Source organism: Babylonia areolata, chromosome 1 (genome assembly GCF_041734735.1).
Source record: "Babylonia areolata isolate BAREFJ2019XMU chromosome 1, ASM4173473v1, whole genome shotgun sequence".
NCBI classification, from domain to species: Eukaryota; Metazoa; Mollusca; class Gastropoda; order Neogastropoda; family Buccinidae; genus Babylonia; species Babylonia areolata.
Genome location: NC_134876.1, coordinates 65,874,642 through 65,894,056, shown reverse-complemented (window position 1 = coordinate 65,894,056; position 19,415 = coordinate 65,874,642). Strand labels below are relative to the sequence as shown.

Sequence of the window (19,415 nt, the reverse complement as noted above, 5' to 3'; positions counted from 1 at the left end):
CAGCAACTTTACAAATTGCTTTTCTGATTTCAAACTGAATAGCAATCCAACAAGAAGCGATAAGAACAAAAAGACTCAGGCCATCCAATACTGGAAGGCTTTGCTCTCCATGCAATCCTCTGTTGCTGGACACTACTGTGCAATTTGTTTTGGACCTGAACGCAGTATCAATGCTATCTGATTGCTGTTCATGTCATCTGATACTGTTAATGTTATCTGATACTGCTCGCTAATCACACAGGAAGGTGTCCCATGCTGTTTACAGCCCAGACAAAAAAGTTACCCCCACTCCCAACACCTCCCCCCCAACCAGCACAATGAAAGTACCAAATTACTAAAACAGTGCTAGTGCTACAGACACAGTTTTAACAAATTCCAGAAACATACACTGTATTCTAAATATGAGAAAACCGTATTTTAGAATTCTTCCAGTAACAGTTTTTCCTCCCCACTAACAGTCTAGAGACTACTGAATATGTGTTATGTAAAAATTCTATTTGCATAATTATTTTAAACACATGGAACATTATTTTATGTGATTTAAAGTGAACCATTTTACACCAGTTGACAAAAAAATCATTTACATTTCTGAAAAGAGAGTTTGGACAGCCTCTGTATATTGTCTGTAACATTTTTTAAAGTTGTAACAATGTCAAAATATCAAAACTAGCACAGGTTGATGTTTTGCTGCTCAATGAACAAAGACAAATGAAAAACAAAAATGTTCATGCAACACATAAACACAGAGTTAAAACCTTCTGCATATAAGACATGCAACTCAATGTTTATGTGCTTATATGCAAACAAAAATGGCTGAAATAACATACATTTTTTGTGGACTTTCATTTGTCAATGATCCTTGGGGATTCATCTTCATTTTGAAAAAACCCAAAAATATCCATCTATTAAACATAACAATATTTCTCAACATTTTTCAACCCTCTAAGTTTTTTCCACAAAAGCACTCTTATAAAATATATGCATTTGAGAGAGTAAATAGTAAAGTGGACCTAGTAAATAATCTTTTGTAATAATACTGCAATTATTCATTTACTTATTAAGTTGATGTTAAATGAATGAATTTCAAGATGAACTGGGCAATGAAGTTTGTTGGCAAGAACTGCCATACTGCCATCATCCATAAGGAACGCAAACTGTGCTTACTTCTTTATCAAAACCACCAAGACTATCTCAAAGGTGCAACGGCCCAGGATATACGCTGTAAACTTTGATGACATTCTAGCTGGGATAATGCAAGGTGTAAAGAGTCCTACTATACATACTAAGCAGTGAATTTTCTCTTTTCAAGAATGATAAGAATACCCTGAAACTGCTTTTCTTTTCCATGAAGCACTGTGGCCAGCCATTTTTTCTCCACATACAAAATGACTGCGCTCTGTGACTGATTTAACTTGGTCACATGCTACAGAATTCAAACCAGGTTGGTAATTTCATTTTACTACACGCATACTGCCCCCCCCCCCCCCCCCCCCCCCCACCCAACCCCTCCTCCCCAATATACGCAAAGAACCCAGACAGATGCACGCACACACACACACACACACTGATCTTAAGCAACATCTAAAATGAGATGATCACACATGTAGCAACGTGTATGGGGAAAGTCAGGCAATCAGCGTAATCAGGCACAGAGCGAGTGGCAGCAGTGACAAGCCAGACCAGGCTCCATGGGAAAGCTACAGGTGGTCATCACATGGGCTCCTCCTCTCTCCCACACAGTGCAGCCAACAAAGAGAATTAATAAGCGCCAAGGCTAAGCCCTCCCCTTTCTGACACACAACAGGGTATTTTGAGAACCACATGCTGGGGGAAGCCCAGAATAACTGTTGTCATGACAACATTAACAGCAAGGGGTCAGGGGGTTGTAGATAAACCACAGGTCTGCACTTCAGACACCAACAGTGACTGATCTTTTTTTTCATTTTTTATATATATTCATTTGTCTATTGATCTGCCCATTTGTTTGTTTTCATTTCAGTTTCTTTCTTTTGTACTTTTAATTTTGTATTTATTCATTTATTTATTTATTTACTTACTCACATGTTTGATTATTTATCAATATCTTTCTGCATTTATTTATTCACCTTTATTTTAAATGCCATCTTGCTTCTGAGAACAGAAAAAGTGAAAATAAAATAAAGGTTAAAAAAAAAAACAGTGTCTGTGGAAAGTAGGAATCAAGATCAGCATCCAGAGGACAACGCCACTGTCTCGGCATGGAAGATCAGGCAGCCAAAAAATAAAACAAGATAAATAAAACAAATATTTTGTTTTATTTTTTTTACAAAAAAAAAAAAAAAAAAAAAAAAAGACAAAACGTCCAACACATTACAAGCTGTACCTCCACCAATGTAACAACCTTCACGAAGACAAGCCCCAAGCCCTGAATAACTTGACCAATCCCAATTTCAGCCATGACAAGCTATAGTATTATTGATTATTACTGATACTTATATGGCACCTATGTCCAGTCAAAGACCAAACTCTAATCACCTTACAGAGTCATTTCTACAATTGGTAGGCCTGGGTAGAGCCAACTGACAGCTGCCTTTTGGAGCTCTAATTTGTTTCTTGTATCAGTCAGGCTTCAATCACGTGCACATATACACGTATATATTAGAGTGAGTTTTTCTTCAGAACTTTGCCATGGACAAGCCTCTTGTTGCTGTGTGTTCTTTAAAGTGTGCTAGGTGCATGCTGTACATGGGACCTTAGTTTATCATCTCATCCAAATGATAATATCGTCCAGGCAACCAGCTCTAGCGGATGGGGAGAAAATACAGGCGAGTGTGGGATCCGATTCCGTGTGTGTGGTCAGATTCTTTTGTCTCCTAGGCGGAAGTACTCACAGTTCTCAAAGATGGCGGGTTTGGTCTCAAGGAGGGCACAGAGGCCGATGTTGTCCTTGGTCATGACCCGATTCAGCATGTCGTCGTTGCCCTCGGCGTTGGCCATGGCCAGCTGGTTGAACTCCACCAGCTTCTCTTCCACCAGCCGAAACCTGGCGCCCACACAGCAACGTGTTGATTAACATAATCATTTTTATATCATTATCATTATTATAATTATCATAATCGTTATCATAGTATTATCATAATCACACACACACATTCTGAAGTGGACTATTCCATTCCTAACAACAACAAAAAACCCACACAGACAGTGTTACCATTTATGATTCAAACATATACCTCACATTCCATATCATTACTATAAATCACCATTATCATCAACTAACACAACAACAAAAAAACCACAACAAAATCTGCATTTTAGCACTGTGGCCCTGAAATCGAATCAATCTGGTATGGGGGTGAAATTAATTACAATGTGCAGATTTACAAGAGAGGATGTGAACCCATAATTCCATCAATACTAAGTAAGCTTTCATTACTCCTCACATCCCACCTCTCATTTTGTATAATGCAGCAACAACATGATCTATAAATTTCCCCAAAATAGGGCAAAAACCCAGGACAACGAAGGTCAGGGAATGACAGCCGCTGTAGCTGAAGGTTTTGGTATTTTGAATTGTAAAACTGTCCATTTCCAAACATTTAGACGACTGACAAACAACAACTAGAACAACAAAATCACATTCTAATTGCATTATTTGCTAAAATTCCAAATACCAAAATGGGAGAATGATCTCTCAGGCTTTAACATCTTCAGAAATCATTAATTTTCCAAAACAACAACAAACATTGTTTTAAATCCCATATCTGACACTGATGTGCTCTGATTGTGTTGTGTGGTATGGTGGTGGAGGCAGTGGTGTGCGTGTGTGTGAGTGTGTGCGTGCAAATGTGTGTGTGTGGATTGTGTGGTGTGGTATGGTGGTGGAGGTGGTGGTGGGCGGGTGTGTGAGTGTGTGCGTGTAAATAAATGTGTGTGTGGGATGTGCGTGTTGCGTGTGTGAATATGTCTGTGCCTGCATTCCCCACCCCCCCCACTCCCCTTTCTGAGAATATACTTCACATCAATACGACGGGATCAAAGTAAAAAGGGAGAGACTAAATTACTTGTCTTTCTTGAAGAAAATGGCGCAGCCATCCACGTGGCGACGCTCTTGCTCCGTCATGGTGCGTGCCCGTGATTTGGGAGAAAAGATTCCGTCATAACCGACCTGTTGAAGCTGAGGCAGGAAAAAGCGAGCAAACTGCTCAGTTTCTACTTCCTGCAATCAGAAGAGAAAAAACCCCCACCTAATTAATTAACAAAGTCTTCACACCAACTGCTGGAACCTAACAACTACTGTTATAAGTTTAACCATCCTACTCAAAAACAAAATGTTTGGGAAAAAAAGAAAAAAAAAAGAAAAAAAGTAAATCAATTAATACAGTTTTCACACCAGTTGCTGGAACATAACTACTATGAGTTTAACCATCCTACTAAAAAAAACAAATATCCAATAAAGAAAAGAAAAAGGAAAAAAAAAAGAAAAAAAGGGTGTGTGTGTGTGGGGGGGGGGGGGGGGATTAATTAACAAAGTCTTCACACCAGCTCCTAGCCATCCTACTCAAAAACCAAATGTTGAAGAAAAATAGGATATAAATAACCACAAACTCTTATTTCTTGGGTCTGAGAGAGGTAGGAAAATTTTTTTTTTAAAGACAGTAAGCAAGTGAGAGAGAGAGATGGTGAGAGACAGAAAGCGAGAGAAGCACAGAGAGAAAAGGGGGGTTGGGAAGTGGAGGCATGCTAGATTTAAAAAAACAACAACAAATCTTTACAGGATTGGAAAAAGGATATCAAGGCAAAGATTAAAAAAAAACCCCAAAAAACAGACATATACATATATATATATATGATTGTGAAACACACACACAGAAAAGAGGAAGGATACGAAGCATTTTGGATCTTGTGTTGAATATACCATCTAATATTGCTCTTTGTAAAAGGATGTGAAACAGATGAAATGTATTGAATACACAATCTAATATCACTCTTAGTGAAAAGATGAAAAAGTGTTGAACAACAGCAAGGACAAACAGCAAAGAAACAAAAAAAGTGCATGTAACAGACCTGTAAGCTGATGATGTCGGCGTTGAGACTGATGATGTGTTCCAGGATGCCCTTCTTGCGGTACTCCCAGTTGAGGGCCCACGACGGACAGTACCCGTATTGCTGGCGTGTGCAGTACTTGTCGCACAGCACGTTGTAGCACATCACCGTGAACCGCGCTGAAACACACAAATCAAACGACACATTGTCATAGTAAATCAGAATAATCATAATAACAATTTGTCACATGTCATTTGTTGCTGATGATGAACTTAGTACCAGCCGTAGAGGAATTCAGTGTAAAAGAAATCAGCTGAAATGTAAACTGATGGGGAAAAAAAAAAACAAAGAAAAGAAATAGTAAAGGATGCATGCACATGCGTCACACACACACACACACACTGTTAAACAACTTCTAAAAAAATGAATTTTCTAAACACATTTATGAAGGAGCTAATTGGTTCAAAGGACAGAAAGGAAACAAAAAGACACCACGTCTCTCCTTGATTTAAAAAAATAATAATATGCACACTACTGAAAGAACACATGCTGAATAAGAAGAAGAAAAAAGTGAAACATAAGAAATTATGTGAAAGGACCTCAAGGTTTGGAGAACAGAGAAGGAAAGAACCCCCTAAAGAAATAACCTCAAGCCTAATTAATAAGAAAAAGGCCACAGGATATACAGGATATATCAAGGTAATGGATTCTGTAAGCACAGAACAGACAAGGGATAGGGGTGGGGTTGGGGGGTGGAAGGAGGGAGGGGCAAGTTTTCCCCAATAACCCTCTAGTCCCTTTCTGCCCAACACCTTGCTTTCAACAAACATAGCTCTTTCCCTCTTCCTGCTCTGCTTTTTCCACATCCACTGAGGCAAAAACCCAAATCTGGATTTATCTGTATTTACTGTGTAATAAACAACTATATGTGCAATGAACTCCTGCCTGCATTTGCCTGTGCAATAAACTCCCATTTAAATTTACCTGTGAATTGAATTGCTGTCTGTGTTTATATCTGTACACAATTTGAAATAATTGCCCATCATATTCATTTATTTATATTCATTGTGAGATTTAAATTGTATATTTTTATGCTGCTTTTCCATAAATGTGTGCTTCAGCATTCGTTAAAATGATTAATTTTCAAGTCATGATGATTTTAATGCTAAAAGCAAATGATTAATAATCATACAAAAATTGATCAATAATCAGATTATGAAACTAAATTATTGACTTAACAACAAATTTTGGTGCTTATCTATTGGTTTCATGGAAAAAGTATGAGGGTGGACTGGTGGAAGAGGTGTGGGGGAAGAGTGCTGGTCAGGGGCTGGGGCAGTTATATAATGGTAGAAAATACTGGTCAACTGTGCATTTATCCAAGAGCAATGCAAACTGAACATACTTGTTAATAGTCATCATCTTTCTGCAAACTGCTGCTCCTAAACAAGCGCACAAATATAAACACATACACACATATCTCTAAAAGCTGACCACTTTAAATTGCCAGCTAAATGAACATAAAACCCCAAAATATGACCATAAAAAATGAAGTATTGAATTCATGAAATTACTGTCTGGTTCTGCTTTTGATTTACTTTTTCTTGTTTTTCCTTTGTTGCAGGCTTCACTGCTGATGAAATTATGTGCGTTTTTTATGGCTAAGAACAGATGGTATCACGTAAATATTTAACCCAGCCAAACTTATTCATCATGGGTTTGTTATCAATCAAGATCTGGCTGACAAAAATAATAATAGATAAAAGAATTTTTTTAAAATAAAAAATAAGCCTAGAAGCTGAAATGAAATTGAATGCATACTGTGCCATAAATCTTACCACCCCCCCCTACCAATTGACATTAATGACAGACCAAAAAACAAACAACCACAAACAAAGAACATGGGCGTTTTGATCAAGGGGATGATGACAATGCTATAATGACTAGTGTCCTATTGCCTTCCGCTGGAAAGGGTGCATCACACACACACCCTGGCCACCAAGCGCCAATATCCACGATCAACCCGTGTGATGCCGGCAGGGTGACGTGCCCTTTAGGACACCATGCTGTGTTGGCGGTGGCTACTCCAGGGATGACGTAATGTTGCTCTGCCAGGGACTGATCGATCCCTCTCTCTCCGCTGGGGTTGGCCCACGGGATCAAAGAGCACCCTCATGAAGGGTGCCAGGCCATAGGAGCAACACGCAACACCACCAGGTCAGAAAACACAGTGCGCTGGCTGTCTCTCTCTCTCTCTCTCTTTTTCCAGGGAAACTCGCCAGAGGGTTTGGGGATTGGGGGGTGGGGGTGAGGGAGCTTGGGGGGAAGGGGGAGGAGAGGGGGGCGGACGGTTGGTTACAGAGTGGCATGTTTGAAAGGAAACGGAAACAGCGGGGGGTATTTATTTAGTTACTGGAAGCTCCAGAGTAAAAACAGACCAAAATGTGGTGAGAGAGAGAGGGGTGGAGGAAAGTGAGAGGGGGAATTAGAGAAAGAGGGAGGAATGGGAGGGTGTGTGTGTGTGGTTGGGGGGGGGGGGGGGAGATAGGATAAAGGGGAGGAGAGAGAGAGAGGCTGTAGGGATGGGACCACAGAGAGCAGGAGAAGAACCAACAGCTGACTGAAAGAAAAACAAATGTGCAAACTGAAAATGCCAGAATAAAATTAAAAAAATATCCGCTGAGACTCCTATGGAACCACAGACAACATTCTGATAAGTACATTTATATGAATGAAAAAAAGAAATAAAGAAATGCACACAAACATGCAAAACAACAACAAAAAAGTTATATATGGTCAGATGACAAAAAAGAAGAAGATTGTTATCCTTTTTTTCTTCTTCTCTTCCCTTTTTTTAATTTAAAAAAAAACACTAAATGCTACAGTACTGTTTCTGTTCATGGTGCCTCTTCTCAGGCTTGAACCACAACAATATACTTGGGTGTCCGTGAGAAGTTCAGCATCACAGTCCACTCAAGTCTCAGTCACAAATGGTAAAGGGGAGAAAAAAAGGTTGAGGGCGAGCGAGTCTGGGAACAGGATGACAAAATAATGAGGCAATAATAGATGCACAGACTGAATAGGAACAAGGGGCAACTGTGTACTGGCTCCCCCTCCCACATGACCCGAGTTTATTATCAGCAGGAGAGAAACCACGAGGAAAATTAGCTAGGACCACACATGACCCACACATGACCGCATGACGATAAAACAGGACACAAACAACACATTCCAGATGACCGACAAAAAATGCCACAGAAATGGCAGTTAAAAGTTCATCACCATTGTCAGAAAAAAATGAAGAGAGACATGCTGAACAGGCGCGCCCACTGGGCAAAAAGGATGCTGGGAACAGAGCATCACGACAAACAGCTTGTCATTACCGCCCAGCCCCTGCTTATGTAACCATCCAGTTCACCACCCTATGATATTCTCTGAAGGTCGACCAAACATCCATCTCCCCTTGCACGATACTTAGTCATTATGTGCCTTCCGCTCAACTGATGGAACAAGTCGGTCTACAGTGAGCCATTAGCACAGCGTGAGTGACTCACTTTGTGACATTATCATGTGACAGTCAAGCCAGTATAACGATCCTCCTGCTTGTTAGGAATGCTTTATTTAACTTGGTTTTGCCTGAAGACTAATAATGATGATATATTTTTTTAAATGCAAACTGACGTTCACACCTCCCAAAGAGGGACCTCATGGCGTTTGTAATAAAAGTTGTAAATACATCTGTTCCCTTACAAGATCCAACAAAAAAGTAAAGAATTTCAAGCACTTTTGCATGCATCTGCTGTTAACACAGGAATTAACCAAACACATGTAAACAAAAGCACTTATAAAACCTTTTGTATTTGACAAGTTAAAAATGCATTCACAAAACATGCATTTTACAAACCTGTATCTAATGACTTAAAAACACACTCACAATACCTATATTTCATACCAACAAACATCAATTTCAGATTTATGTTTGCCGAGAACCAAACTCGGTTGAATGAATCCCATTTCCATTTGTTCTCCTCCATCACTTGCAACTAGCCATTGGTTCTTAGCTGGCTCACCACCAACTGGTGCTGTGTGCACCAGTCTTCATGTCTGGGTAGGACGTCCACAATGGGGACGATAGGAGTGTGGAGCAGATAGAACAAGCCAACACTGCACTATTTGGGCTGTGGTGCACCCCTACCTCTTCTTTACCAATCAGAATAATCTCTCTGTGTTCGGACCTAGGGTCAAGTTTAAGGCACCAGTGTGACAATGAAACAGCATTTCTGCTGACCTGCCATCCTCTCTCCAAGAGCTAGGAAAAAAGGATGAAACTTCTTTAAATTTCTGGAGCATGCGTGGGTGCACATGCACGCACATACTTGCTCTGATAGATTCAACTTGGTTGTTCGGAATTCCTGAACAATACCATCCTACAGAAAAAAATATATAAGAGAACAAAAGGGGATCAGTAGGTGGAGACAAACAGCAAGTGAGAGACAGACCAGAGATACAGACAATGGAATGACATACCGAGAGAGGTACACATGCACTGTCTGAAATGACAGAGCCCTGCATTCCACTGTCAAGCGATAATGAGAACCCCCAATCAAGACAGCAATCTCCCCAAATACAGTGGACCATGCCGGATTCATCACTGCCAGTTGTCACACACTTTAAGCACATTAACACCTTGTTAATGGAGGACTCATGTCCAGAGGGAAAACAAGTGCCATCGAACTATTATTCTTTATTATGGAATTTATTTTCTTGCATTGGCATCCTTTTTGATGTATAATCCCTCCACTCCCACCCCTTCCTCTCCATCTACTTGTTTTCCATAGCTGTTTTTTGCTTGAGGACACAGCCAATAAACTGCGCACTGAGATTAGATGAATCATATAGACATGTCAGTTGTGGGATAATGAAGGCACACATCAATTACAGGCAGAAGCTTGTGGCCATTAACAACATCTGCCACACTGCTGTAGAATGCTCAGCAACCCTTGATCAGGAATTTCAAACAAATTGTAAGCAACTCTCAGTCATGCTTCATTCAGAATGAATAATAATAAAAAAAGAAGAATATTATTTTGTTATGCACACAATCTACAAAAGCCCTATTCCACACTTCATAGAAGTGCATACATAGGAATTATACAAAAATCTATACATCAGAACTAATTGGACTTATAACACTACAACACATGTGCCTGTGAGGTCACTAATGTACACATACAAACACACTGCAAATGAATATATATATATATATATATATTTTTTTTTCCAATTTTAAATACCAACTATTGATCTACCTTTTACTATGTTGACATACCTATATATTTGCTACATCATTACATACTGGCCTTCATCCCTACAAAGACCTCCTCTTATCTCTGTACTCTGTGCAATAACCCAATGCCCCCTTTCGATCAAATCTATATTCAATCCACCTTAACATGGTGAATCTTCCTGTTGCAAACATGACATAAGTGCTTGACACAAACCATACTCACACCACTTGCATAATGTATTTACATGAGAGTTATGAAGAGTTTGGTTTCTGTCATTTTTGTTGTTGTGCCTTTTATTTTCTCCACATCTTCCCTGGCCATTTTGGAGAGGGGAGGGAGGAGGGAGCACAGTACAAGCTTCAGGTTTGGCACACACCACCCCCCCCGCCCTTCACCTGCTCTGTCATATCTGCTAAAAGGCTGGCCTGAACAAACCAGCTCAGACATATCTACGATCCGACATCATGATACAACAACAAGGGCTCTCTTCTTTCTTCCAATTCTCCCTTGATAAACAATAATTAGTCTTCCTTGCATTCCAGGTCTCGTTCCCTAATGATCAATTATCTCCAGAGTCTAATTATCTGAATCATGCTGGTAAATAGCCAGAGATAATGGGTCTGTTTTTGAGCACCGGAAAAGTGGCAAACTTTTGTCTTTTTCTCTCCCATCAGTGTCTTCTGATCTTGTCTTCATAACAAGTGACAATGAGCAGTTGTGATGATTTACTGGTGGGATAATTAGAGAGATAATCACATGACGGTATTAGCTAATGACAGCAAGAAAAATATGACAGTAAAGTGTGTCTAAATGTCTGCTGGCATTTCTGTGACTGCATTTCTGTTTGACTATTGTGCCCATGTGACTGTGGCACGGAGAAGTGGAAAAACATGTGCATGCATGCATGTGTGTGTGGGGGGGGGTATGAGGTGTGGGGGTGCGCACACACATGTATGTGTATGCACGTGTGCATGGGTGTGTGAGTATGTGTGAGTGAGTGAGAGACAGACATGCAGACAGAGACAGACTGTAAGCTTGTGTGTCTCTATGTCAAAATCAATGAGAAACAGATGAGAAACAGAGGTGGAATGAATGATAATGACAGGGGGAGGAACACAAAGAGATAGGAGGGAAACGACCTGAAAACCCGGAAAGTGAACAGTTGCGGACACAGTTTATGTGGCAACCGTTTCACACGCATTCCATGAAAACAATGTAGAAACTCTCACAAACTCACCCTTTCTTCATTTGACATGCAGTGACCAAGTATAGACCATGAGGGGAAAATAGTTGTTTTTTTCGCGGGCGTTCCGAGACAGCGGCAATGGAAAAAAATCTCGGTCTCCTCCCCCAACCACTCACTGAACCTACAATTTTCCCCCCTCACGCAAGCGTCAACGCCCGAGAAATACTACCGCGGTCAATACCCCCTACGTAACCACTGACCTGTATGCAAACAGACGTACAGATACACATCTCAGTGCACCCAACGATGTCGGACACCAACTAGCTGCCGGGGGGCCAGGGGGAAGCACACACACACACACACACACACACAAGCGAGACAGAGACACGGACAGACATCCCATGTTGTAAACATCCCACTAGAAGGCGGGAGGGAGGCGGGATGGAGGGGGGGGCTGGCCCACAGAACGGTAAAGCGATGAATGAAGTTCCCAGTCAATGCCGTAACGCGTTGCAAGCCTGCACTGCAAAACAAGTAACACGACCTCTTGCACGCTTGGCCACGGAAGCGGCATGTCGGTTTGGCCCCTCTCCAAACCCCCAGGGCTCTGGCCCACACAACCAGACTTGGAATCGAGTTCTCCCTTGGTTGCCACACGGCTATGCCGAGAGAACAAGGGTGCACACAAGTCAAAAGATCTATTCTAGATCTTCTTTATCAAGGCGGTGCCGTTATACTAACAAGACAGAAAAAGACCAATTCTGTTTCTCAACAGGGCCGTTATTTGAAAAGAGAGAGAGGGAACTCAAAACTCACAACGGTTTTTTGTTGTTGATGCCTTTTGTTGTTTTGTTTTGTTTGTTTGTTTTGTTGTTTTTTTGTGGTGGTTTTTGTTGTTGGGTTTTTGTTTTTGTTTTTTTTTGGTTTGTTTTGTTTCTGTTTTGTTTTTTGAGAGAGAGAGAGAGAGAAAACAACCAAATCTGTTTCTTAAACAGTAGTAAGATGCTTCCAGAATCTTGCCACACTTGTCTGGTGTGGAAACACTGTGGAGACGCATTTTTGTCGTTCCACTCGTGGATGAGCTCCAAAACGAAGTCTGCCAACTGACAAGCCCTGTACTGTTGCCACCTCGTTCCATCTGTCTTGCGTGCAGTATATTTATTTGAACCCTAAAAAACTAAAACACGAGAGAGAGAGAGAGAGAGAGAGAGAGAAAGAGAAGCAACAGCACTACGCAACAGCACTAACGTTGTAATAATATGTCTCCCCTCCGCTAACACGCCTTTTGTTAGGGTGAACAGGTAAGGATAAGAAAAAAACAACAAAAAAAACAAGGGCAATAAATATCAAAACACATCTCCGGCAAATAACGGACTGCCCGATTTTTCACCCCGACATGAATAAAAGACCTGGCTGTAAAACAAAAGAGTTGGTCCGACATCCTGTCGGAGATTCCTCTGAAGAGTCGTTACGCGTTCGTTTTATACCACCCAGACATCGTTTTTGTCATGCTCTTCAACGTCTGCACGACATCCGGTAGCGCCGGCAATCAGTCGGTTAAAGCGCTGACACCGCGGCACAGGCTCCCGGCAAAACACACGGGCTCTCACGGTGCTTCACTGCACTCATCATAATGGACCAAAGGTCGCGAGTTCCAATTCAGGGTACCCTTTGCTCAAATCATGTACCGGTAGTTCACCAGTATGCGCTGTCATCCTGGCTGAGTCAAATTGTACAGCTTGCAGCGGCACCCCCCTCCCCAATCCTCACACTTCACTCTCCCGCCATGGTGATCCCTAACGGCTCAGATCACACGAGTGTCCATGTGACACTCTGGAGGCAACCGGCCTTCAATGGGTTTATTGCGAGTAGCAGAAAACATTCACATGCTTGAACTGTGAGGAGGAGTGGGGGAGAGAGAGAGAGAGAGAGAGAGAGAGAGAGAGGGGGGGGGGGGGGGGGAGGGGCGTCCATCTTTTGTGTGTGTGTGTGTGTGTGTGTGTGTGTGTGTGTGTGTGAATGCGGGAGACGAGCACAAGAACGGAAGCAGAACAATGTGAAATATAAAAAATAGGGATATCCTTTACACTGTATGAAAAACAACCAGACTGCAGCCGTGGGTAAGTACAGCCTTCAGGTTGTCATGTCGAATAATCAATGCGCAGAGCAAAGGACTCTTTGTGTGGTGCGTGCTTCAGTCCAGTCCAGTGCTCATACACCTAACCAGGTCCCTGCATCTTCTGAGCTTATCTAGAATAACTATGTTCCCACAATTCTCTAGAATCTTGTCTTGATTGTCATCAGTCAATGTAGACAGACCCCTTGCGGCAATCTCATGTACAATGGACCTGTAATTTCGTTCTCTTTTCTTTGTTGCAGAGTCCATTGGATGTTTTGTCAAGTGATACCAATCCCACTTACACATGATTCCCCCCCATCCCCAAGGTTTCTTTTTCCCCAACTGCGCCCTGGTTCCCATCATTTCCATTCTTATTTTCAGACACGTAAAGCATTTATTCGGGGTCGGGCTGAAGTAGGTCGACATTAAGTGATTATCTGAGGTCCTCTGCACCCACCAACAACTTTCGCGCTGAAAACTGCGAGTACACAGGACCTCAGAAGATTACTTTATGACGGCCCATTTCTGCCCGAACCCGGAGGGATGAGATTCGCTGACCCCACCACGCAGCTTGCTAGAAACTGAACTGTCAGCCACAGTTTAGTCAGATGAGTGTGCCGTCTCTGGCTAACTGGCCACACAGCCATTTACCATGTACTATGATGTAGGTCAAACGGACGCGTACAATTTATTTGAACAGACTACCGAAGCTGCGTTGACATTCAAGGCTGAAACACGATCATTGGGGGCTGAACACGAGGTCTTCAAAATTCAATTCAAAATCGGCTAAAGAAGAGAACTCTAATGAGGAGATTGCTTGAACTCTGTATGTCTCTTTCTCTGAAAGTTTAAAGAACCAGAGGGCGTAGGACTGCCTGTTCTGAAAATACATTTCTCCCCTCACCCCCCCTCCCTCTGTGTGTGTGTGTGTGTGTGTGTGTGTGTGTGTGTGTGTGACCAAATTGTGATAAATCTGCACGAGCATAACTATGTGTGTATTTTGGAGAGGAGTAGAATGGGGCATCCTCGCAAGTACACCTTGATAGAAAATTTCATGTGTTCACTTGGCAAGGGCATGCATGCATGAAGTCTTAAGTAACCGTCCACGTTATGGCATTCATGCGATCCGGGTATATATCGAAATGATGTACTCCTTCACTTTACCCCATCTCCCTTTAGGCTCATCCCAATATATATACAGATATCAAAACGACATGCACCTGCATCACACAGTTGATTCCGACACCTGGCCACAAACGGACGAGGCCTCGAGTAACGCTCTCTAATCATGCCACAAGCATGTTGACCTCAAAGTGCCCATCACCCAAACAACTTCAGTCCTTCCCATCCACCAGCTGGAAAGTCACCCAACAGGAAGCGAAACCATAAACTACTTCACTGTCTCCTCCTCCCCCACCACATCCCCGCTACCACACCACACCTTCAGTTCTCTCTTGACTCGGTTTTACCCCCACCTCTTTCAGCCCCCCGCCCCCTTCCTCCCCGACATACTCGTCAACCTTTGGGGTTATCAAGGGCAGTCCAGCTGGTTTATGGGGGCCTTTTGGGTTCAGTCCACGCAACACGTCCCCTGGCCAGGTGAGAGGCGAGTAGGAACGGGAAGGGAGAAAAAGAGAGAGGGAGGAGCAAGAATTGTTACGTCGTGGTGCAAAATGATCACGGCAAGAATGTCCATATACAAGAACTTTACAGCTTATCATAAGAATCTTTGCTTAACTGTGTGACCTATACTGCTGTCGTCAGAATGTCTCGCCTGAAAACACTGAGCTCTAGTAAAAACAACAACAACAACAACAAACAAACGGACAATTATCATCCGTAAAGTCTTTGACTTTATTATAATTTGAAACCATTACATTTTCATTAATTAACTTCTAATCAGAATACGAAATTGTCCGGCGGAATGCTTCTGACTCATGTTTTGCCGACGCAAACGCAGGTGACGGTGTATCTCAAAATACGTACCTCTCTAATTTTCTTATTGTAATGTACTTCACAGATGAATGAGAATCCATTCCCCACCCCACCCCCCCTCCCCTCACCACCCTCAAAACTGTTCACCTGCGCTGCGACGAATCACGTCTTTTTTCGAAACTCAGCGTGTACGTCGTCTCCGAACAGTCTACCGACACCCCCCCCCGATCAATCTGCACCAAGAAATCACGTCACCTCAACGGGGACACACCTTCAATCGACCTAACCCCCCCCGACGGGATGAAAGATACAGATGGGACCCCGTACACAAGGGGGTCTGCCTGCCTGTGAACATTCTGAAAAATAAACGGGACCCTTAAGGGAACTCGCGACCAGTGACGGGTTTGGGGCGAAAGGTTTCAGCCGCTTCTCACTCCATCACGACACAGAGAGACCGCCAGAAACCTGGCCCCTTCAGCTCGCTCATCAGATCGACTTACGTCATGCTTGCCTTACAGGGTGCTCCCTAGCCGCTCAGACTGATGGGACGGGAAACACACCCGAGAATACACAGGATGTCGAAGGAGAGAAGGAAGTAATAGAGTGAGCGATGCGATGCGATACGATGCGAAGGACGGGTGGATGGTATAGGGGGAGGGGGTGGGGGCAGGGAAGGAGAGAGGGAACATGAAAAGAGAAGCGGGAGGTGCAGACTGAGTTAAGACTCAGACAGAGCGTGTGTGATTAAAGGGAGGAAGTAGGTTAATACAGGAAATGATTTCTTTAATGAAGTGAGAAGGGAAGAGGAGACTCAGTGGGCGACGTGGGGCATCCGGTCGTTGTTACGAACGGTTACTCGTAAAACACTTGATCAAAATAACATCTTTCGTGGGCGCCTACTTCAAAAAAGCTCCCCATCTCTTTGATACCAAACGCACATTAAAAAAAGGGGGGAAACTCTTGTCATGTTCAGTACTTGAAAGTGAAACAAACCAGCGGATGGGGAACACGTTTCAGCCAGGGCAATGAATGGGGTGTCAGCAGGCGGCAGCTGGTTTCGTATGTTGCTAACCAATAAACTACAAAAATGCGCCTTATCCTTACTCGCGCATTCCCTGCATGTAACTGGTAATTCTGATTATATCTACGATACCATACGACTCTCTTGCGCGCGCGTTAACACAAACTCAAACATCTCTGTCAAGCAAAACATGTTTCCGGACAACATCAACAACAACAACAAAAAAAGGCAAAAGACAGACAAAAAGTGCATCTCCCCATACCACACCAAAATGGGAAGTATAATCATACCCCCAGTTTGTTTAAATATACTTTCCATGCCGGCGCAATAGCCGAGCGGTATAATATTAAGCGTTGTACTTTCAATCTGAAGGTGCCGGGTTCGAGTCACGGTAACGGCGCCTGGTGGGTAAACGATCTTCCAGGTCAACAAATGTGCAGACCTGCTAGTGCCTGAACCCCCTTCGTGTGTGTACGCACGCAGAAGATCAAATACGCACGTTAAAGATCCTGTAACCCATGTCAGTGTTCGGTGGGTTATGGAGACACGCAAAAACCCAGCATGCATGAACCACAACAGAGTCATCGGCAAGTCGATGTTGGTCGTGTAACGGAAAGAAGAAGAAACTGGCGCAAACCAGGCCAATCGATTTGCTCCTATAGCCCAAAATTTCGCGGCAACTCCGTGATAAGACGTCTCGCTATTAGTCCGCCGTCTGCTAGCCAATCAAACGCCATTTCTGGCTGGAGCTAACTGATCAATTCACAATGCCGAATGGCCACCATTCCAGATATAAATACATTAACTTGGTGCTCTGTCTTTGCCAACCCTTCATGCTCTCTCTCTCTCTCTCTCTCTCTCTCTCTCTCACGCGCTTTCTGTGAAAAAAACCCACCCCACACTTGTGTAACCCGTTTCAAACGCTGATGTGAATAATCATACAATTCGCATCCCGTGTTACGCCCCTTTCTCGTTTCCTGGCCGGGACCTAGCGCATCCAGCTCTCACTGTATACCAGTTGTACAGCCCGTCATCGCATAATTATTCTCCTCTGGTAGTCAGAAAACCACCCACACTCTATTATTCAGCCTAATATGTGCACCCCAAATCTTCGGAAGGACACGAATTCGCGTGATGGATATAATTTCAATCCAGAGATCCCCCCCCCCCCCCCGGCCCCCCAACCCCTTCCTTTTTTATGATGACCTCGGTTAATAATTTTTGCAACTGGGTCATCGTATGAGTAGCCAAATCGCATTACCTTCAGGCAATTACAACTGAAAGCTTATCGATTGTGGGAGGAAGAAGCAGACCTTTACTCGTTCTCGAACAGAAAATCTGACAAATTTGTTTACAGTTTGTGTTCATGTTCGTAATCCAGCTGTTGATTTCAAAGACTGGGTTAAGACATACGGTCTCTCTCTCTCTCTCTCTCTGAGGAACAGATGGTTTCTTGTGCAGTCAAGTGATCTTACATGTATGGGAATATAAAAGAGGCGTACCCGAGTTTGCAGCCTTAATTTCCGATGACCCCCTTCTTGACGTCACTGTACCCCCACCCACCACCTTTCCTTTAAAAAAAAAAAAAAAAAAAAATATATATATATATCTCCCTCTCTCCCACCAAACTTTTTCTGATAAATCACTTGAAAGGTTGCGCCTGAGAAAAAACTTTAACAGCCATGACTTTCCGTTCGTACCCCGCCTTATGTGATAAAAGCTCTCTCCTCGACTCGACAAACTGTACGGCCTCCTCCCCCGCCCCTCCCACATACACTTTCCCAATTTCCACCCCTACCCACCACAAACTGGCCTGTGTCACACAAATGTAGCATTTATCCAACAGACGCGATTTCCCTTTCTGTCATCGCCACATGGACCTAACCTAGTACAGAAAACACATACACGTTTTCACTTCCAGTTTATTCGAACGGCAACACTTATCACATAATTCTTGAGCAGAGTCAAGTTCCATCATTTCCATGCCACAACACGTTGAGCTGGAGACAACTGAACATTTTAAAACAAATGTTAACCATTAACATCCCTTCAGACATGACTGTGATTGAAGCTTAATCAGTGGAGTGGAATAATCTGACGACATCAAGTCGACTGCACCTTTTAATATGTGAATAAGAAACAATAAGGCTATTAATAAATTGTGCGTGTGGGGACAACTAAAAGCGCACCACCCTGACACACCCAAGCCCTCGTCAAGGTGGAATCAAGGCTGTGATTCAATCACTGTGGCATCAAGCAAGCCTTGCTTCAATCAAGAGGTTAGACACAAACCCGGGAGACAAGGTAGTCACCCTCACCCTCTTCCTCTTTAGAACGACCTGCCCCGCCCTCCTTCCCTCCCTACTCTGATAAAGCACAGCAGCGGCTCAGAGGAATGAGTGTCATGTCATCGTGGGGATTCCATGCGCTCCACCTGTCCCGCGACATCTTTGATCTTGTCATCTTGGCGCTCGGGTCAAGCTGGCTTGGGGTCAATGGGCGGATACGGATGCGTGTGTGTGGGTGGGGTCGTGGGGAGGTGGGAGGGGGATTGGTGTGGAAGGTGGGCAAAGTCCGACAACCCCATTTACAAGACCGAAGGCCTGTCAAGAACACAGACAAGACAAGACACGTAAGGGATGACTGACGTCTTTGCACGGCTTTATAAATATAATCTGCAGATAGGCTTACAATAAAAGATGGACAGTTGATGTGAAAGGATATATTATCATGGCAGTAGTAGTCGGAATCCAAACTATCCTAACTCCAAACCCACTTGTGTGCTTCAGAAAACAGCTTCAGTCGCAAAACTTGAACGGGAGGGAAAAAATGTCCCGCGAA

General features: G+C 43.0%; 1 protein-coding gene across 6 annotated transcripts in view; it reads right to left on the bottom strand.

Annotated features, from left to right (window-relative positions):
- LOC143285781 (uncharacterized) overlaps positions 1-19,415 on the bottom strand; it is a 73,547-nt gene that overhangs the window by 15,515 nt on the left and 38,617 nt on the right. For all 6 annotated transcript variants that reach the window (XM_076593240.1, XM_076593209.1, XM_076593216.1 and 3 more), the window contains exons 4-6: positions 5,047-5,204; positions 4,044-4,198; positions 2,871-3,022 (exon numbers count right to left, since the gene is read on the bottom strand). In XM_076593240.1, the coding sequence (XP_076449355.1) occupies positions 2,871-3,022; positions 4,044-4,198; positions 5,047-5,204 (465 nt within the window). The remainder of the gene's footprint in view (positions 1-2,870; positions 3,023-4,043; positions 4,199-5,046; positions 5,205-19,415) is intronic.